Here is a 21,901-nt window from a genome sequence, read left to right as displayed (position 1 = left end):
GGGCGTACGGCGAGGGCCGGAGCGGACGGGGGAAACCTGGTGAGGGGCGGGGCAAAGCGGGGAGGGGAGAGGCGGGGCGGACGAGGAAGCTTGACTAGGGGCAGGGCGGGCCGTGCTGCCTGGCGAGGGGCGGGGCGGGCGGGGCGGCCAAGCTAGGGGCGGAGCAAGGGCGGGTGCAAGGCGGGTGGTGAGGGCCCAGTTAGGGGCGGAGCGCATAGGGTAAGCCCGCCGAGGGGCGGGGCGGGGCGAGGGGGGCGGGGCGGCCCGGCCAGGGGCGGGGCGGCCGGGGAAGCCTGATGATGGCCTGCGCGTGCCCCTCGGCCTGAAGGGGCAGTCGGAGGACTTGCAGGGCTGGTGAGGGGCGGGGCAGGCCGCGCGGTGGGGGCGGGCCGAGCCCGGAGGCCGGATGAGCGGACACGGCCCCACGCGCGGTGCCATGCAAGTAGGTGGCTCCAGACGGCCCCGCTTGAATTTCGATCGCAAACCGGATCCGGCGCCCTCCCGGGCCCAAGCTTAGCGCGGTGCTGCAGTGGGGCCGCCCGACCCAAAGCGAAACCGAAAGCCCCGCGGAGGGTGACCTGACGACGTACCTGGGACTGGAAGGGGGAGTCATGCGAGAGACTGGGTGGGTGGGGAGGAGTCAGGGTGTTCCTTGGAGTACAGGGCTTTGGCTCCGGGCTGGGGACGCGCACGTGATGCAGGCCGCCTCAGAGTATAGGGCCCGCTTGGGATACCGGAGTTTGGGAGCAGAACAGGATTTCCTAGCTGGGCAGGAACATGGGGGTGGAACTTAGGGAGTCGGGCTAAAGTTCGGATTAAGGGGCGGGCCCGGGTCGTGATCCTGGGCCGGCGGGCTGAAGCTTTCAACGGAGAGTTTCAGTCCTGGGTTTGGGTCTGTCGATGGGGACGGGCGTAAGCAGAGGTTTGTGCCTTGGAGTGGTCACTTTTGGGGGTGGGGATGGGAGAATCCTCGGAACCTGGGTGAAAGGTCAGGGATCCCAGACCTCGTAAAAGTCTGAGCGCCCCCTCCCCTAGGTGGCCATGAACGGTAAGGGCCGCCAAGAGGCGGTGCAGACTGCGGCCAAGGAACTCCTCAAGTTCGTGAACCGAAGTCCCTCTCCTTTCCACGGTAAGTGGTGGCCAGGGCAAGGGAGAAGGGTGGAGGCTGATGTGCCCCTCACCAGCTTCCATCGCTGTGAGAGGGTGCTTTTCCCACAGCTGTGGCTGAATGCCGCAACCGCCTTCTCCAGGCTGGCTTCAGTGAACTCAAGGAGACTGAGAAATGGAATATTAAGCCCGAGAGCAAGGTACTGGGGGTGGGGTGGGGATGGAAAGGCAGGTCCCTAGGCTGGGTCTCAAAGCCCTGTGTGCCAGATGGCTAATGCAACTCACACCCCTGTCTTTCCTCCCCTTCTCCTCAGTACTTCATGACTAGGAACTCCTCCACCATCATAGCTTTTGCTGTAGGGGGCCAGTATGTTCCTGGCAATGGCTTCAGCCTCATCGGGGCCCACACAGACAGCCCCTGCCTCCGGGTAAGGAAATGGGACAGTGTTGGGGTGGGAGGAGATGTCAGGGGGAGTACAGGGCAAAAGAAACCCAGGAGATACAAACTGTGGCCTCTATCCCCTGGACAAAGGGAGAAGGTAAACTTTTTGGCCTCTTCCTCTACACTTTGAGTCTTTCATGTGACACTAATATTCGCTGTGTGTTACTTATGAGTAGCTGAAGTCTCATCTCCACATCTCGTCATGAAGCCTTCTCTGACTTCTTCTCCATCTTTACACTCAGGTGAAACGTCGGTCTCGCCGCAGCCAGGTGGGCTTCCAGCAAGTCGGTGTGGAGACCTATGGTGGTGGGATCTGGAGCACCTGGTTTGACCGTGACCTGACTCTGGCTGGACGCGTCATTGTCAAGGTGGGAACCGAGGTTGGGAATGGCAGAGCCTCCTTGGAAGACTGACTGCCACACTCTTCAGGGTACCCGTGGGGAAGAGGGGTGGAGGCAGTCTGGTCAGAGGACCGCCCTGCTTAGTCTGAGTGAAGTGAAGACTGACCACTGGGGTAGGAGGCACCCTGGGCTGACCTGGTCTGGCTGGCCACAGTGCCCTACCTCAGGTCGGCTGGAGCAGCGGCTGGTGCATGTGGAGCGGCCCATTCTTCGCATCCCACACCTGGCCATCCATCTGCAGCGAAACATCAACGAGAACTTTGGGCCCAACACAGAGATGCACCTGTGAGACTGGGGTGGGGCTGCGGTGGCTGGGAGGGATGGAGAATGATATCAGGTGATTATTACCTAATGGTAGCCACAGTCACATTTTACTCTTGGGACCCAGTTAATTTCTAAGGGTCCTCACAGCCTTGCCATTTGGGGAGTGGGCTGGGAATTGAAGGGCAGGGGCAGTTGCCCATCAGGAGGCACCTGAACTTATCAGATGCCCCACTCTGCTGTGCCCTCCTCGCAATCCCCGCCCCCAACCCACATCTCCCCACAGAGTCCCCATTCTTGCCACAGCCATCCAGGAGGAGCTGGAGAAGGGGACTCCTGAGCCAGGGCCTCTCAGTGCTGCGGTAAGAGTCCCCTGATCATGGGAAGGGCGGCAGAGTCCCCTGAGGAGAGGGGAGGAAAGGAGGAATGGACTCTTCCCAGTGTCTTTCTGCTCTGCAGGATGAGCGGCACCATTCGGTCCTCATGTCTCTGCTCTGTGACCATCTGGGGCTGAGCCCCAAGGACATAGTGGAGATGGAGCTCTGCCTTGCAGACACCCAGCCTGCGGTGAGGACTGGCTGTAGGAACCTGTGGGTGGAGGGCCTCCAGGATCCCAGCCACCCGTAGCCAGTCCTGCTGAAGCACTCATCACCTCCACCAAGCCCTCAGTGACTCTCATCCCTATTCTTCCCAGTAGACACATCCCCCACTGTTTCTAGGTGGTGGTTCTCAAAAAGACAAGTTCCCCACCCCAGACCTGCCTGCTAGGACTGTCTTGGAATTGGCCCTTTTTACAGATTCCACAGGAGTTTCTTCTATAGGTGGGCCCTGTCTGCTTTGACCCACACTGACACTGAACTGCTTAGGGAAAGAGGTCTGGATGTGGCTATCTGTTCTCTGTCTCCCCGTTGCTGATGGTCAGAGATTGCTAAATCTTTGGATGCTCTGTCCTGCTTGAACATGTACTGAGTTTCTGTTTCTGTTTTTTGACTGGTTTCCTCTGTTTACTTCTTTGGGCTTTTTGGTAACAATTCAGCCCTTCCTCTTCTTGACCCACAGGAAGAGGTCAAGAGCTATTGGCCTCCACCCTTCTGTTCCTCAGCGCCAGCCCAGCCCCCTTCTCCAGTCTCTGCTCAATCCTGCACAGCAAAAAATCCCAACACTTTGGGAGGCCGAGGCAGGGGGAATCACATAAGGTCAGGAGTTTGAGACTAGCCTGACCAACATGGTGAAACCCCGTCTCTAATAAAAACACAAAAATTAGCTGGGCCTGGTGGTGCGTGCCTGTAATCCCAGCTACTCAGGAGGCTGAGGCACGCGAATCCTTGGAACCCGGGAGGCAGAAGTTGCAGTGAGCTGAGATCAAGCCACTGCACTTCAGACTGGGCAAGAAGAGCGAACCTTCATCTCAAAAAAAAGAAAAAAGAAAATAGTGCACTAAGCCCGGGGTCAGGGAGAGGTTGCGCAAGAAACCAAGGAGGCCCTTGGGAGCAAAAGAAAGGTGAGTGAGGGTGGAGGGTTGAAAGTCGGGCTGACTGTCTTATCTCTCTAGGTCTTGGGTGGTGCCTATGATGAGTTCATCTTTGCTCCTCGGCTGGACAATCTGCACAGTTGCTTCTGTGCCCTGCAGGTGAGGAGCTGGGGCACCCTAGGCAGTACATACCAGCAGCAGAGATGGCATGTTTGGGGTCAGAAGAGCTGCCTAAAGCCCTAGCAGGTTGTGAGAGAGGGCCATTGTCTGCTCAGTCTGCTGGTGCTGGATGGACCAGGAGGGGGCCCTAAATGCTGCAGCCTCAGCATCACTACCTTTGGACTCTGTCCTTGCACTGTCAGGGGGTTGAGGTGAGAGGAAGGCTGAGAAGTTGATTAGAGCACCATGGTGTCTTGTCCTAGCCTTGCTCCTGCTGCTTCTCCTGAAGTTAACCTCTGCCTCAGGGAAAGGCCTTATCATCCCACAAGGCAGTATCATCCACCTCCTTCTGCTTCCTACTCCACCCCCCAGGCTTAAGCCCCAGCCTTCTCCCTGTTTCTTGGGATCTCAGTCAGGTAGCCTGTCTTCCTAGTCACCTTGCTATTCCCCACCTTCTCTCCACCCTAGTCAGTTCCCTTTCTTTTTTTTTTTTTTTTGAGACGGAGTCTCGCTCTGTCGCCCAGGCTGGAGTGCAGTGGCCGGATCTCAGCTCACTGCAAGCTCCGCCTCCCAGGTTTACGCCATTCTCCTGCCTCAGCCTCCCGAGTAGCTGGGACTAAAGGCGCCCGCCACCTCGCCCGGCTAATTTTTGTATTTTTTAGTAGAGACGGGGTTTCACCGGGTTAGCCAGGATGGTCTCAATCTCCTGACCTCGTGATCCGCCCGTCTCAGCCTTCCAAAGTGCTGGGATTACAGGCTTGAGCCACCGCGCCCAGCCGTCAGTTCCCTTTCTTTCTCTCCTCTTGCCCTTGATTTCCCTCTGCCTTTTTCTGCCTTTCCTTCCCTGTAATCCTGTGGCTAGAGATAGGCTTTGAGCTGTAATTGAGACCAGAGCCGGACCTGGGACCTGCATCCACTTCTGCAGGCAGCCAGCCAGTCATGTCACCTTGACAGAGTCTGTCACCTCTTTGAACGTTAGTCTTTTCCCTGAGGCCAATCAGTTTATGTGATCTGTGTAGCCTTTTGGCTTCCCAGGACTCTCAGCTCTTCCTCTCTTCTTCCTCCACATCTTCCTACTGGCTTTTGCATGGGAAGGTAGAGAAGAACACCCAAAGGATGGTGCCTCCTGTCCCAGTTGAAAAGGTTTCTATGTAGCTATTGATTTGGCAAAAAAAGGAAGAAAAGGAAGGAGGGAGAGGGGAGGGAGGGAAGGAAGGAAGGAAGAAGGAAGGAAGGAAGGAAGGAAGGAAGGAAGGAAGGAAGGAAGGAAGGAAGGAAGGAAGTCGGTCCCTACCACACCCTAAAGTTTCTACCTATGTAGCTATTGATTTGGCAAAAAAAAAAAAAAGGAAAAGGAAAGAAAAGAAGGCTGGGCACAGTGGCTCACGCCTATAATCCCAGCACTTAATCCCAGCACTTTGGGAGGCCGAGACGGGCAGATCACGAGGTCAGGAGATCGAGACCATCCTGGCTAACACGGTGAAACCCCGTCTCTACTAAAAATACAAAAAAAAAAAAAAAATTAGCCTGGTGTGGTGGCGGGCGCCTGTAGTCCCAGCCACTCGGGAGGCTGAGGCAGGAGAATGGCGTGAACCCTGGAGGCGGGGCTTGCAGTGAGCCGAGATCGCACCATTGCACTCCAGCCTGGGCGACAGAGCGAGACGCTATCTCGACAAAAAAAAAGAAAGAAAAGAAAGGTCCCCACCACACCCTCTGCCAGGCAGTGCCCTAATTGATAAGAGCCATGGCCATGGAAGGCAGACAGGGGAACGTGTACACCCAAGGTGCTAGTGGACGGGGAAGTGTGCACACCCAAAGTGCTGGTGGGCTGAGTTCCAGAAGAAGGAAGTTGGAGATGATGCTCTCATTTCCTTCCCTGAACCAGGCCTTGATAAATTCCTGTGCAGGCCCTGGCTCCCTGGCCACGGAGCCTCACGTGCGCATGATCACACTGTATGACAACGAAGAGGTACGTGGAGGGTTCTGGGGAGGGTCCCCTCTGCAGAGTCTTCCACAGCCAACTTGTTGTGCCAGGCATCCACCATGAGCCAGGGCTCTTCTGGGGGCCCCAAAGACAGGGGAGATGCCGCCTGGGCCTCCTTAGCACTTGGTGTCTCCTCTGACTTAGCATACATCTGCTTATTCAAGGGTGACCGTCTCTCCTGTATCTCTCTTTGTGCCACATGGTGAGCTTCTTCCTTTAGGACAGGGACTCTACCCCGTCCATCCTCGTAGCCCCAGGGCTCAGTACAGAGTAGGTCCTCATGATGCCTGTGTGTGTGAGGCTGCAGTCTCAGCTGCATAAGAGAGCTTGAACGGATAGTGTTCTCTCATATAACAACCCAGGTCAGAGTTAACAGTTTAGGAGGGGTACCTGCCATCCTGAACACATGACTTCCATTTCAGGATTCAGGGTGGCCGTTCCAGCTCTGGCCATCATGTCTGCACTGAGTTAGTAAGAAGGGCAATTTGAATTTGGCAAAAAAAAAAAAAAGAAAAGAAAAGAAGGCTGGGCGCGTCTCACGCCTGTAATCCCAGCACTTTGGGAGACTGAGACAGGTGGATCACGAGGTCAGGAGATCGAGACCATCCTGGCTAACACGGTGAAACCCCGTCTCTACTAAAAATACAAAAGGGGCAGTAGACACCCCCTGGCTTTAAGGGCGTGATCCAGAAATGACATTCATTACTGCTTACATTCCACAGAACTTAGCTGCAGGGGAGCCTGGGAATGTCATCTCTAGCTAGGTAGTTAAGTGCTCAACTACAACTTGGGTGTTTTGTTATAAAAGATATCACGGACAGTTAGCAGTCTCTGTCATATGCATAAAAGAAAATTAACCAGTGTGGTGGGGCACCTCTGCTGAGGGTCACAGGATGACCCTGTCATCTTGTGATGTGAGGGTCACAGGAGGAGGAAGGGGAGTAGTGCAGGAAACCCATCAGTACTGTTAAGACTAGTTTGGCCTCAGCCCACTGTCCAGTGTTCAGTGATGACCCCAGGTTAGGGGTGTTGCTAAGAACACCCAGTCAGTGGGGTTTTGGGCTAGTTGGGCAGTGGGCCCCTCTCACTGGCTTCCAAGATCAGGACCCTGAGCCCAGATTCCCAGACTCAGGACTCTGCTGTCGCCAGGTGGGGTCTGAGAGTGCACAGGGAGCACAGTCACTGCTGACAGAGCTGGTGCTGCGGCGGATCTCGGCCTCATGCCAGTACCCGACGGCCTTCGAGGAAGCCATACCCAAGTCCTTCATGATCAGCGCAGACATGGCCCATGCTGTGCATCCCAACTACCTGTGAGTCTCTAGTGCCAGTCACAGTCTTCACATAACTGGGGACCCAAGCGTAACCTACCTCGAGGCTCTGCCCTGGCCCCAGTCTCTTCCTTTCTCCCTTCTTCATTCTGCTGGGAGGTTCAGGGGCACTTCCTTCTCACTACTCTGAGACCAACTCGATCAAAGTCATGCAATGCCTAACCCAGGTGTGTGGAATAGCCTTTGTCTACAAACTTGTTTCCATCTATTACTAGAGGCTGCCCGGAACCCTGTGTATGGAATGACTCTAAAGTCCTACTGGGCTGGGCGGGAAAGAGTGGTGATCTATTAGTGATGTCTGCCATGGGAGGGTGGTGAGTGTTGACAGGCCTCCTCCTGTTTGCTATGCCTGGCCCTTACCTGTCTCTTACAGGGACAAGCATGAGGAGAACCACCGGCCCTTATTCCACAAGGTGAGATGTGCCATTTCTCCCTAGGGACTTGGAGGCCTGGCTGTTCTGGGCCCCCAGTCATTCCCTTTGGGCCTGTCATTACCTCTGCCTCACCGTTGACTCTCCCCAGGGCCCCGTGATCAAGGTGAACAGCAAGCAACGCTATGCCTCAAACGCAGTGTCAGAGGCCCTGATCCGAGAGGTGGCCAACAAAGTCAAGGTCCCCCTGCAGGTGAGGGTGGGCCCTGCCTGGGAAGGTGTGATGGAGGGAGTTTGGTGGGGACACAAACAGATGGGCCCCCCATGAACAGGGAACCTGGTAGATGGCCTTCAGTGGAGGGGGTCCCAGTAGAGTGAGAAAAGTAGGGATTTGGGATCTAGCTGGATTCCATGCTGGCTCTGCTGCGGTGCTAGCTGTGTGACCTTGGGACTAGTCTCCTAGCCTTTGTAAGTCTCAGTTTCCACATCTGTAGAATAGTGATAGTGATGCCTACTTTGCTGGATTTCTATGAAGACTGAAGGTACAGTGTGCTCCTGGCACATGGTAGGCCTGTCTTTCCCTGCAGTACCCCCACTTTCCTGTGTCTCGTACACACCCTAGGGGCTTCCACAGGGAAAGTTCAGGGCTGGGGAGTATGGAACCCCAGCTACTTATTTTCTCTCTTGCCTGGGAAATCTTTCTAGAAATCTTTCTAGTCCTTTCTCCTCAGTGTGTTTGTGTGTGTGTACATATATATGTTGTATACACATATGTATGTAACACAGTATTGTATATACACATATATATACACATATACTGTCATGCATTGCTTAACAATAGGGATACGTTCTGGGAAATGGCATCATTAGGCAGTTTTGTTGTTGTATGAGCATCATGGAGCGTACGTACACAAACCTAGACGGACAGCCTGCTGCTCACCCAGGCTGTGTGGTGTAGCCCATTGCTCCTAGGCTGCAAACCTGTACGGCTTCTTACTGTGCTGAAAACTGTAGGTAATTGTAACAAAATGGTAAGTATACCTAAACATAGAAAAGGTACAGGAGGCCAGGCATGTTGGCTCACACCTGTAATCCCAGCACTTTGGGAGGCTAAGACAGGCAGATCACTTGAGGTCAGGAGTTCAAAACCAGCCTGGCCAACATGGTGAAACCCCATCCTACCAAAAAATACAAAAATTAGCCAGGCGTGGTGGTGCATGCCTGTAGTCCCAGCTACTTGGGAGGCCTTCCCTACTTAGGAAGGATCTCTTGAGCCCAGGAGGTGGAGGTTGCAGTGAGCTGAGATCTTGCCATTGCACTCCAGCCTGGGTGACAGAGTGAGACCCTGTCTCCAAAAAACAAAAAAAAAAAAAAAAAAGAAAAAGAAAAGGTACAGCAAGCATATGTTATAAAAGATTAAATATGGTCCACCTATATAGGGCACTTATGAATGGAGCTTACAACACTCGAAGTTGCCCTGAGTGGTGAGTGAATGTGAAGGCCTAGGACAGTACTGTACACTAGTGCAGATTTTATCAATGCTGGACACTTAGGCTTCACTACATTTATTTTGGAAATTGTATTTCTTCAACAATAAATTAGCTTACTGTAATTTATTTATTTATTTATTTATTTATTTATTTATTTATTTATGAAATGGAGTCTCGCCTTTGTCACCCAGGGTGGAGTGCAGTGGCGCGATCTCGGCTCACTGCAACCTCCATCTCCCTGGTTCAAGCGATTCTCCTGCCTCAGCCTCCTGAGTTGCAGGGATTACAGGCACGCACCACCACGCCCAAACAATTTTTGTATGTTTAGTAGAGATGGGGTTTCACCCTGTTGGTCGGGCTGGTCTCGAACTCCTGACCTTGTGATCTGCCTGCCTCGGCCTCCCAAAGTGTTGGGAGTACAGGCATGAGCTACTGCGCCCGGCCAACTTTTTTACTTTATAAACTTCCATTTTTTAAATTTTTGACTCCTTTGTAATAACACTTGGCTTAAAACACAAGCACATAGTACAGCTATTCAAAATACTTTCTTTTTTGTATCCTTATTCTATAAGCTTTTTTCTATTTTTAAAATTTTTAGTTATTTTTAAAATTTTTAAACTTTTTGGTTAAAAACCAAGACAGAAACATACACATTAGCCTAGGCCTATACAGGATCAGGATTATCAATGTCCCTGACTTCCACCTCAACATCTTGTCCCACTGGAAGGTCTTCAGGGATATTGACATTCAGGGAGCTGCTATCTGCTATGATAACAATGCCTTCTTCTGGCAAAACTCCTTCTGGTACAGCTCCTAAAGAACCTGCCTGAGGCTGTTTTACAGTTAACTTTTTTTTTTCAGTAAGTAGGAGTACATTCTAAAATAACAATAGACCAGGCATCATGGCTTACACCTGTAATCCCAGCACTTTGGGAGGCCGAGGCAGGCGGATCACTTGAGGTCAGGAGTTCAAAACCAGTTGGCCAACATGGTGAAACCCCGTCTCTACTGAAAAGACAAAACTGAGCTGGGTGTGGTGGTGCACGCCTATAATCCCAGCTTCTCAGGAGGCTGAGACAGGAGAATCGCTTGAACCTGGGAGGCAGAGGTTGCAGGGAGCCAAGATGGCGCCATTGCACTCCAGCCTGGGCAACGAGTGAAACGCCATCTCAAAATAAATAACAATAAAAAGCATAATATAGTAAACACATAAACCATAACATAGTCATTTATTATCATTCTGAGGTATTGCATGCTGTACATAATTGCGTGTGTTATGCTTTTATATGACTGGCAGCGCAGTAGATTTATTTACACCGGCGTCATCCCAAACAAGTGAGTCATGCATTGTGCCACAACATTGGAACAGCTGTGATGTCACTAGGCGACAGGAATTTTTCAGCTCCATTATAATCTTATGAGATCACTGTCATGTGGTCTATCCTTGCTGAAATGTCACTATGTAGTACGTGACTGTCTATTTCTATATCTATCTACCTGTCTATATCAGGGACTCGGGCATTGGTGGTCCAGTGACAATCATAACAGGCAAGCTCTGGCATAGTCAGGCGTAGAACCGCGGCATCCTGACTCCCAGCCCGGGGCTCTTTCTGCTGTACAGTGGTAGCTCTTCCTTTTGGAAAGCTGAATTGTTCTGCCCCCAGAAAGCCTTCTTTGAGAACGTGATATTTGAGCTGAGACCTAACCACTGAGAAACAGGCAGCTATGGGAGCGTCCCAGCCAGAGGGCACAAGTAGAAAGGCCCCAAGGGGACCAGGAATGAGCTGTCTATTAGGAGGAGAGAAAGGCAGGATGGCAGAGCCAGGATGAGAGCAGGAGGGGGTCAGGGAAGAGGCCCAGCTCAGTGATCATGCAGGAATACCTAGGCCATGGAAGAGCATTTCAATTTTATTCTAGGGCAGTGAGAAGACATTGGGAGATTTTTCTTTAATAACTTACGGCAGAAGTAGGACACATGTATTTTGGAAAATTAGAAAATACAGATAGAGATGAGAAAGTAAAACACTAATCCGCAGAAATTTTTGGTGTAGTCTTCCAGATTTTTTTCTATGCATGAACTTCATATACACTTTTTTTAAATGATACTATATTGGATATATTTTTGTTGCCTCTTTTCACTCAGTCATCTTCACCTTACTATTTCAGTTTTTTTTTTAATTGTTTTTTTAAAATTAGAAACAGGGTCTTGCTCTGTCTCCCAGGCTAGAGTGCAGTGGCATGATCATAGCTCACTGCACCCTCAAACTGAGCTCAGGAGATCTTCCTGCCTCAACCTCCCAAGTAGCTGGTACTACAGATGCATGCCACCATCCTGGCTAATTTTCTATTTTTAGTTAAAATGGGATTCTTGTTATGTTGCCCAGGCTGGTCTTGAACTCCTGGCTTCAAGCAATCCTTCCATCTTGGCCTACCAAAGTGTTGGAATTATAGGCATGATCTACCATTCTCAATCCCATTTCAGGAAATTGTTTCAGTAAACTTGTACCTCATCTAATGCACAGATAACTTTCCGTTTTCCCCAGTTATCCTCAAAATATTTTTTTACAGTTATTTGACCCACCCTAGTATCCAACTCAGGACCATGCGTTATATTTGGCTAATATGTTGCTTAAATGTCTTCTAACGTAGCACAGTTCCTCCCACCCCTTTTTACATTGGCTTATTCAAGAAACATCTGGATATGTCTCCTCGCTGCCCCATGGTGTCTTTTGCTTGTCTGTAAGCCCTGTATTTCCTGTCAACTGGAATTTCTAAAGACTTGATGCATTCAAGTTAAACTTTTTTTTTTTTTTTTGACAGAGTGAGAGTCTCACTCTGTTGCCCAGGCTGTAGTCTAATGGCGTGATCTCGGCTCATTGCAACCTCTGCCTCCCCAGTTCAAGTGATCTTTCTGTCTCAGCCTCCAAAGTAGCTGGGATTACACATGTGCACCATGATGCCCAGCTAATTTTTGTATTTTTAGTAGAGACAGGGTTTCACCATGTTGGCCAGACTGGTCTGGAACTCCTGACCTCAAGTGATCCATCCACCTCAGCCTCCAAAAGTGCTAGGATTACAGGCGTGAGCCACCGTTCCCAGCCTCAAGTTAAACATTTTTGGCTAGAAGACATGGCTGGTGTATTCATATGGCATCACACACATGAGATCTGGGTGGGCCACCCTTAGCCTTGCAAAGACTGACCACTGGACCAGGGATGGCCTCTTATCCCTTCGTTATATGGTGGTTTTCCCACTATTGACCTGACAGTGACCCATACAAGTGATGAGTTCCCTATTAACCAGACACCTAATGGTTTTAACACTTACAGTAATCCTTGCCTAAATCAGTAATTTCATTAGAATTTACCGGAAAATACCCGCTTCCCCTGAATTCTTTCAGTCTTCCATTCTTCTGTGAAGCGGAACTTCTTCCCTCCAATCAGCTAGGGTTCTTTGGTTATCATGGAATATCATTCCTATTGGAAAGCAGGATAAATGCTAATTCTTTCCATTATCCACTTTTCAAGGTGAAATGTCATCTCAAATAGTGACAGAGAAGGATTTTTCCTTTTCCTTTTTCCTTTTTTTTTTTTTTTTTTTTTAAGACAGTGTCTCGCTCTGTCGCCCAGGCTCAGCTCACTGCAACCTCCTCCCCAGAGGTTCAAGAGATTCTCATGCCTCAGCCACCCGAGTAGCTGGGATTACAGGCGTGCACCACCATACCTGGCTGTTTCTTGTATTTCTTTTTTTCTTTTTTCTTTGAGTTGGAATCTTGCTCTGTCACCCAGTCTGAAGTGCAGTGGCGCGATCTCGGCTCGCTTCAAGCTCCGCCTCCTGGGTTCACGCCATTCTCCTGCCCTCAGCCTCCGGAGTAGCTGGGACTACAGGCACCCACCACCACGCCCGGTTAATTTTTTTGTATTTTTAGTAGAGACGGGGTTTCACCGTGTTAGCCAGGATGGTCTCGATCTCCTGACCTCGTGATCCGCCGGCCTCGGCCTCCCAAAATGCTGGGATTACAGGCGTGAGCCACTGCACCCTGCCTGTTTCTTGTATTTTTAATAGAGACAGGGTTTTACCATGTTGGCCAGACTGGTCTCGAACTCCTGGCATCATGTGATCTGCCCGCCTTGGCCTCTCAAAGTGCTGGGATTACAGGTGTGAGCCAGCACACCTGGCCTGCTTTTCCCTTTCTGACTATCATAGATCGTGGAATTTCATTTATTCAGTGTCCACTGTAATGATTATATTTGATGTGTGAATTGTCATGGCTTTGACCAATGGGAGCCCCTTCAGCATAACCCCTGTGGCCTTTGACTCTTGGAAGTCTCCTTGCTTTTTGGAACAACAAAAATTGCAGGCGTGTCTTGTTCATTTCACCCCCCAGACTCAGTGGCTTTTGACGAGCAATGGTATTAGAGACCATGGTCTGGCACTGCAAGTGTTCATTGTTCTTTGAGGAGGGAATGGTACTTTGGGACCATTTCCATGGACACAGCAAGAAAAAAGTACATATTTTAAAAATCATGAAACCAGGTGCAGTAGCTCAGGCCTGTAATCCAAGCACTTTGAGAGGCCGAGATGGATGGATCATTTGAGGTCAGGAGTTCGAGAACAGCCTGGCCAATATGGTGAACCCCTGTCTCTACTAAAAGCACAATAATTAGCTGGACATGGTGGTGGGTGCCTGTAATCCCAGCTACTCGGGAGGCTGAGGCAGGAGAATCACTTGAACCCGGGAGGCAGAGGTTGCAGTGAGCTGAGGTCGTGCCACTGCACTCCAGCCTGGGCATCGCAGGGAGACTCCATCTCAAAATAAAATAAAATAAAATAAAAATGTTTAAATAAAAATCATGAGTTAATACTGTAATTCTTATTCATAAAATTATTCTTGTTTAGTTAAATAGTTATTACCTATTTGATTTTGTAATTCTGTTTCCTCTTACACTGAAAACCTTGATATCTAGCATCATATTTTCATTTTCTTATTGACTCTTTTACCATAATATAAAGAAAATCATTTCAAAATGTCAGTAGCAATATTTTTAAACACATTAATATCACTGAGTATTCTTTTTCTGTGGGTGTGGATATTAAGCAAGAGGGTGACAAGGATGGATATTTTTAAAATCCCCCTTCCTGCTGTGTGGAGAATGGATTGGAACTAGGGTAATGGTGATGGAGAGAGAATGGGACCAATTCAGAATATATTGTCCTTTGGGGTCTGCCATTTAGCACTGGCTTTGATTTTTGCTCCTAATGGACCGTCTCCCAAGCCCCTTCTTGCCCTGCAGTTCTAAGATGGCGTCCTCCTTGGCTCTGATAAGCACACACTGCATGTTGCTCATGAGTCTCCTTCTCCCCCTAGGATCTCATGGTCCGGAATGACTCCCCTTGTGGAACCACCATTGGACCTATCTTGGCTTCTCGGCTGGGGCTGCGGGTGCTAGATTTAGGCAGCCCCCAACTGGCCATGCACTCTATCCGGGAGATGGCCTGCACTACAGGAGTCCTCCAGACCCTCACCCTCTTCAAGGTAACCCACCCCAGACCCTCTCAATGGCAGCTGGGCTCCTTCCCCTCTAGTGCCTGGATTGGTTGCTGGGACAACATTGCCATCACAAAGTGACTGGCCTGAGTAGTGGGGGCTGGTTGCCTTGCTGGGGCCATGTAGGAAAACAAGGGTCCTGGCCAACCACAATGGCTCATGCTGTAATGTCAACACTTCGGAAGGTGGGATGATTGCTTAGGCCAGGAGTTTGAGACCAGCCTGAGCAACATGGCAAGACCATGTCTCTACAAAAGAGAAAAAAGAGATAAAACAAGGGTCCTTATTCTTCTCAAGGCTCAGGGGCCCTGACCCAAAGAAATGGAAAATGAAGGGATGGGAAGAGGGGATCAGGGCTGAGAAGACTGGGGTGGCTGTCAAGAACAGATGAAACCTCGGTGCTTCTCCTGCTGGAACATATGTTGGGTGTGAGGTGGGTGGCAGGACATCTCCATCTGGTCACTCACTAATTTCAAATTCCATGTTGCCTCCCATTATAGGGCTTCTTTGAGCTGTTCCCTTCTCTGAGCCATAATCTCTCAGTGGATTGAGCCCTCTTGGAAAGACTTCTTTGCCATCCCTTTGCGCCTGAGAGGGGAAGTTCTTAGCTGAGCTGAAGCTGGATTATTAAAGTGGATTTTCACTCAGACTCTCCATGCTATGCTTATTTGGAGACTAGAGGAGTGGGAGTTGAACCTGGCTTGAACCTTTGGAACCAGAACAGTTGGGGAGCAGGTGGAGGAGGCCACACTCCTGGGAGCTGATGGTTTTAAATCTGATTTTAAATCTCTTCTCTGTCTCAAGTCCATACCTGAAGTGGGTGAAGGGTGGGCTGGATCCTTAAGCGAGGGTCACTTCTCCCACCCCTAGTCCTCCTCCTAGGAAGTGGCCTCAACCGTCTTTCCTCCTTCCATCCCCGGAATAGGCGTCCCGCTCTGCCCTCAGATACCCTGTTCAGCATCGGGCCCCCTTCAGAGCTGCTCTGGGCAGGCAGCCAAAGCTGTTTCCCACCTCCCCCAGTCCCTCCCCAACCCCTCTCAGGAGCTGCAAAGAGAAGGGCACAGTCTATACCTTATCACCCTTCATCGTCCACTTCTCAGCAGTTCCTGGTATTACTTGATTGTGAACATATTATCAGGAAAAAAGATTATCACTGAAAAAATTGGAAAAGTCAGTCTGGCTGGGTGCCATGACTCAAACCTGTATTTCCAGCACTTTGGGAGGCCAAGGCAGGTGGATCGCTTGAGGTCAGAGTTCAAGACCAGCCTTGCCAATGTGGTGAAAAAATACAAAAAAATTAGCCAGGCATGGTGGTGCACACTTGTAATCTCAGCTTCTCTGGAGGCCGAGGCAGGAGAATATCTGGAACCCAGGAGGCGTAGGTTGCAGTGAGCTGAGATGGTGCCACTGCACTCCAGCCTGGGCAACAGAGCAAGACTCTGTCTCAAAGAAAAAAGGCCGGGCGCAATGGCTCATGCCTGTAATCCCAGCACTTTAGGAGGCTGAGGTGGGTGGATCACCTGAGGTCGGGAGTTCAAGACCAGCCTGACCAACATGGAGAAACCCTATCGCTACTAAAAATACAAAATTAGCCGGGCGTGGTCACATATGCTGTAATATCAGCTACTTGGGAGGCTGAGGCAGGATAATCACTTGAACCCAGGAGGCGGAGGTTGCAGTGAGCCAAGATTGTGCCATTGTACTGTAACCTAGGCAACAAGAGTGAAACTGTCTCAAAAAAGAAAAAGAAGAAAAAGTCAAAGTCTGTTTATAAACCAATCTCCTTCCTTCCACTAAAATAATTGTACAAACTGGTGTCCTTCCAATTTTTTTGATATCTATATAAAAGTTTATGTCTATATAAATATTCCACTTCAGCTTTCTAAAATACGTAATATAATATAGAGATATTTCTATATCAATACATATAAATTTAATTTAGCAATGGCAAAAAGTTAGAATTCATCTAAAGATTTCTCAGTAAAGGCAAGGCCAAATACACTATGAAATGTCTGTTTTAGGTAGCTATTGAAAAAAAGGTAAATTGTATATTGTATGTACTAACAGATTACAAAGACATTGTTGAGTAGAATAGGCAGGTTGCAGAACTGGACACAGGATAAGGAATTTGTGCAAAACCCATGTACCTTCAAAATATTATTATATGGCCAGACACGGTGGCTTATGCCTGTAATGCTAGCACTTTGGGGGGCTGAGGTGGGCAGATCACTTGAGATCAGGAGTTCAAAACCAGCCTGGCCAACATGGTGAAAACCTGTCTCTACTAAAAATAAAAATTAGCCATGTGTGGTGGCGGGTGCCTGTAATCCCAGCTACTCGAGAGGCTGAGGCAGGAGAATAGCTTGAGCCGGGGAGGCGGAGGTTGCAGTCAGCCAAGATCGTGCCACTGTACTCCAGTCTGGGCAATAGAGCAAGACTGCCTCAAAAAAAATTAATATATATTTTTATGTGTGTATAAATATGCATGTAGATGTATACATGCATAGAAAAAGCCTGGAAAAATGCACATCAAACTTTTACAGTGATTTTCTGGGTTGGGAGTGATAAAAGGGCCTTACCCTTTTTGTAATGGTTTCCTTTTGTATAACAGAATGTACCATGTATTACTTACATAAAAAATTTTACCTTAGCACTATATTTACTCTTACATTTGGCGTACAGTATTTTATTGTATAGATGGTCATTATTCAGTCTGTTAATAATGGTCATTTAATTTTTTTCTCCAGTTGACAAGTCTAAACAACACTGAGATAAATATACATATATTATTGTACATTTGCCTAAGTTTTTCCCATGGGATAAATTCTAGAAAATGCCAACTGAACTATAGTGACAGCAGACCAGTGGTTGGTCAGACATCAAGAATTAAGAGAGAGTTTGGTTGCAAAAGGGTGCAAGAAAACTTTAAGAGGGTGATAGAAATGTTACCCCAGAGGTGGAAGAAAATCCACATATAAATGGACCTGTGCAATTCAAATCCATCCACCTACACGTGGATTTTTTCCAATAAAAGTTATACCGGCCAGGCGTAGTGGCTCACACCTGTAATCCCAGCACTTTGGGAAGCTGAGGTGAGTGGATCATGAGGAAAGGAGTTCAAGACCAGCCTGGCTAACATGGTGAAACCCCATCTCTACTAAAAATACAAAAATTAGCCGGTTGTGGTAGTGGGCACCTGTAATCCCAGCTACTCGGGAGGCTGAGGCAGGAGAATCGCTTGAACCTGGGAGGTGAAAGTTGCAGTGAGCCGAGATCACACCACTGCACTCCAGCCTGGGCAACAGAGCAAGACTCTGTCTCAAAAAAAAAAAAAAAAAAGTTATACCAAGTATGCCTGGCTCTTCTGAACCCCTGCCCCCGTAACCCCCTATTCTACCTCCTCCACCTCTTCTCCCACTAATGCTCCAACCAACCCCTCTTTCCCTCCTCCTTGGCCTACTCAACATGAAGACAATGAAGATGAAGACTAAATATATTCTCTCTCCGCCGGTTTTTTTTTTTTTTTTTTTTTTTTAAAGACAGTGTCTTGCTCTGTTGCCCATGCTGGAGTGCAGTAGCAAGATCTTGGCTCAGTGCAACCTTCACCTCCCAGGCTCAAGCGATCCTCCCACTTCAGCCTCCTGAATCCAGCTATTTTTTTTATTTTTTGTAGAGACGGGTTCTCACTACATTTCCCAGGATGGTCTTGAACTCCTGTCCTAAGCATTCCTCCTGCCTCAGCATCCAAAGTGCTGGGATTACAGGCATAACATTTTCTTCTCTCTAGCTTATTTTATTGTAAGAATACAGTGTATAAGACATAGAACATACGTCGTATGTGGTAATCTACTGTTTATGTTATCAGTAAAGCTTCCAGTCAACAGTAATTAAGTTTATGGAGAGTTAAAAGTTATACATGAAGGCTGGGCACAGTGGCTTACGCCTGTAATCCCAGCACTTTGGGAGGCCGAGGTGGGCGGATCACTTGAGGTCTGGAGTTCAAGACCAGCCATACCAACACAGAGGAACCTTGTCTCTACTAAAAATACAAAATTAGCCGGGCATGGTGGCACATGCCTGTAATCCCAGCTACTCGGGAGGCTGAGGCAGGAGAATCACTTGAACCGGGGAGGCAGAGGTTGTGGTAAGCCGAGATCATGCCATTGCACTGCAGCCTGGGCAACAAGAATGAAACTCCATCTCAAAAAAAAAAAAAAATTATTGGGGTATAATTTCAATATAATAAATTATACACTTAAAGTGTAAGATTCTATGAATTTTGACAGATATACCATATACACCTGGGAAACCATCACCACAATCAAGATATAAAACCTTTCCATCATCCTCTTGTACCCCTTTGCAATCAATCACTCTCTCTCTCCACTCCTGACGTCCAAGTAACCATTGATCTGCTTTCTGTCGCTATAGATTAGTTTACCTTTTCTAGAATTTTCTTCTTCTTCTTCTTCTTCTTTTTTTTTTTTTTTTTTTTTTTTGGAGACAGAGTCTCATTCTGTCACCCAGGCTGGAGTGCAGTGACACCATCTCGGCTCACTTCAACCTCTGCCTCCCGGGTTCAAGCCATTCTCCTGCCTCAGCCTCCTGAGCAGTGGGGATTACAGGTACCCGCCACCACACCCAGCTAATTTTTTTTTTTTTTTTTTTTTTTTTTTAGTAGAGGCAGGGTTTCATCATGTTTGCCAGGCTGATCTCAAACTCCTGACCTCAGGTGATGTGCCTGCCTCAGCCTCCCAAAGTGCTGGGATCACAGGTGTGAGCCACCACACCCAACCTCTATAGAGACAATTTTATGAAAGAAGGTCCAAACGATTTGGAAGATATCTCTTATACATGATGTGAAACTCAATATTGTAAAAATATGTTATCCTCCAAACTGATATATAGATTCAGTGCAATTCTAATAAAAACGTCAACAGTTTCTCTCCTCCTTGCTTTTCTTCGTTTTGTGTGGGAGTTGACAAGCTGATACTTTTTTATAGCCAAGATTTAAGCTGGGTGTAGTGGTGCGTGCCTGTAGTCCTGTCTACTTGGGAGGCTGAGCTGGAATGATTGCTTGATCCCAGGAGTTAGACATCAGTCTGAGCAACATAGTGAGACCCAATATCTTTAAAAAAAAAATTTTTTTTAAGATTTGAAGAAGACAATTGCCTTATTCGTTGTCAAAACTTATTATGAAAGCTATAGTAATTAAGAAAGTATATTCTTGGTTCAGGAATAAAACTGACCAATAGAACAGAGTAGAGACAAATGAATATTTGATACTTGATTTATGACAAAAGTGGCAATTTGGTTTTGTTTTGTTTTGTTTTTGTTTTTGAGATGGAGTTTCGCTCATTGCCCAGGCTGGAGTGCAGTAGCACAATCTCGGCTCACTGCAAGCTCTACCTCCTGGGTTCAAGTGATTCTCCTGCCTCAGCCTCCTGAGTAGCTGGGATTACAGGCACGTGCCACCACACCCAGCTAATTTTTGCATTTTTAGTAGAGATGGGGTTTCACCATGTTGGCTAGGCTGGTCGTGTACCATGATAAACTGGACATCCCAAGAATGCAGGTGTACTTCAACATATGAAAATTAATTAATGTAATACATTATATTATAAAGAACAAAACCCACATTATCTCTATTGATGCAGAAAAAGCATTTAGTACAATCCCAAACCCTTTCATAATAAAAATATTCGACACTCAGAAATAGAAAAGAGCTTGCTCAACCTGATAAAGGCATCTATGAAAAACCCACAGCTGGCTGGGCACAGTGACTCCCGCCTGTAATCCCAGCACTTTGGGAGGCCGAGGCGGGCAGATCACCTGAGGTCAGGAGTTGGAGACCAGTCTGGCCAACATGGCGAAACCCCATCTCTACTAAAAATATAAAAATTAGCTGGGTGTGGTGGCGCGTGCCTGTGATTCCAGCTACTAGGGAGGCTGAGGCAGGAGAATCGCTTGAACCCAGGAGGTGGAGGTTACAGTGAGCTGAGATCTCACCACTGCACTCCAGCCTGAGTGACAGAGCAAGACTCTGTCTCAAAACACACAACACACACACACACACACACACATTTGTTGACAAATCAGGTAAGTGTACAAAATGGCCGGGCACAGTGGCTCACGCCTGTAATCCCAGCACTTTGGCATGCCGAAGTGGACAGATCCATCCCTTGAGTCCAGGAGTTCGAGACCAGCTTAGGCAACATGGCCAAACCCCGTCTCTACAAAAATTATCTGGCCATGGTGGCATGCTCCTCAAGTTTTAGCTACTTGGGAGGCTGAGGTGGTAAGGATAGCTCGAGCCTGGGAGGTTGAGGCTGCAATGAGCCATAATCACACCATTGTACTTCAGCCTGGGTAACAAAGCTAAACCCTGTTTAAAAAAAAAAAATCACAGAAGCAAAAAACCTAAAAAGTTAAGTATATGGTTCTTCTCTGTCTTTTTAAAAATAAACTGCTGTGCTTGATATGCATCAAGCAATTTATTTTTATTGTATATTTTATTCTTTGTTTGGATTTATAGTTTTATAGCCTTAAACATCTAGCTAATATAACATTGTTTGACCAGTAAACCCAGGTAGAGTAAAACTGTATGTCTGCATTCTATCTAATGCTGACAACTCCGAAGACATTTCTGTTTTTATTTTATCAACAATCTTTTTTTTAACAGAGCCTGGCTCTGTCTCCTAGGCTGGAGTGCAATGGAATGGAGCCATCTCGGTTTACTGCAACCTCCACCTCCTGAGTGCAAGCAATTCTCCTGCCTCAGCCTCCTGAGTAGCTGGGATTACAGGTGTGTACCACCACGCCCAGCTAATTTTTGTATTTTTAGTAGAGATGGAGTTTCACCATGTTGGTCAGGGTGGTCTTGAACTCCTGACCTTGTGATCAACCTGCCTCAGCCTCCCAAAGTGCTAAGATTACAGGCGTGAGCCACTGCGCCTGAATTTTTTAAAAAATATATATATAAACAAGGTCTCACTCTGCTGTCCAGACTGGATTGCAGTGGTGTGAACACAGCTCACTGCAGCCTTGAACTTCTGATCTCAAGTGATTCTCCCACCTCAGCCTCCCGAGTAGCTGGGATTACAGGCGCCCGCCACCATGCTGGTCTAATTTTTTGTATTTTTAATAGAAACAGAGTTTCACCATGTTGGCCAAGCTCGTCTTGAACTCCTGACCTCAAGTGATCCACCCACCTCGGCCTCCCAAAGTGCTGGGATTACAGGCATGAGCCCCTAAGCCTGGCCTAATTATTTAACTTTCCGTAAAGACCAAGTCTCAGTATATTGTCCAAGCTGGTTTTAAACTCCTGGGCTCAAGCAAT

General features: G+C 48.4%; 1 protein-coding gene across 9 annotated transcripts in view; it reads left to right on the top strand.

The window, feature by feature from the left end:
- Window positions 1-15,352, top strand: part of DNPEP (aspartyl aminopeptidase) — a 15,579-nt gene extending 227 nt beyond the window's left edge. The window contains exons 1-15 of one of the 9 annotated variants that reach the window (XM_023221837.2): window positions 243-442; window positions 1,036-1,129; window positions 1,219-1,307; window positions 1,422-1,535; window positions 1,792-1,917; window positions 2,105-2,235; window positions 2,498-2,573; window positions 2,671-2,778; window positions 3,764-3,841; window positions 5,727-5,810; window positions 6,975-7,135; window positions 7,527-7,566; window positions 7,676-7,777; window positions 14,383-14,550; window positions 15,063-15,352. In XM_023221837.2, coding sequence (XP_023077605.2) covers window positions 407-442; window positions 1,036-1,129; window positions 1,219-1,307; window positions 1,422-1,535; window positions 1,792-1,917; window positions 2,105-2,235; window positions 2,498-2,573; window positions 2,671-2,778; window positions 3,764-3,841; window positions 5,727-5,810; window positions 6,975-7,135; window positions 7,527-7,566; window positions 7,676-7,777; window positions 14,383-14,550; window positions 15,063-15,113 — 1,458 coding nt within the window. In that variant the 5' untranslated portion in view covers window positions 243-406 and the 3' untranslated portion in view covers window positions 15,114-15,352. The other 8 variants (XM_023221877.2, XM_023221846.3, XM_023221900.3 and 5 more) reach the window with 8 other exon arrangements.
- Window positions 15,353-21,901: the final 6,549 nt, after the last annotated feature.

The sequence above is a fragment of the Piliocolobus tephrosceles genome, chromosome 11 (genome assembly GCF_002776525.5).
Source record: "Piliocolobus tephrosceles isolate RC106 chromosome 11, ASM277652v3, whole genome shotgun sequence".
Taxonomy (NCBI): domain Eukaryota; kingdom Metazoa; phylum Chordata; class Mammalia; order Primates; family Cercopithecidae; genus Piliocolobus; species Piliocolobus tephrosceles.
The sequence above is the reverse complement of the archived record's forward strand: the minus strand, read 5'-3'. Positions and strand labels throughout refer to the sequence as shown.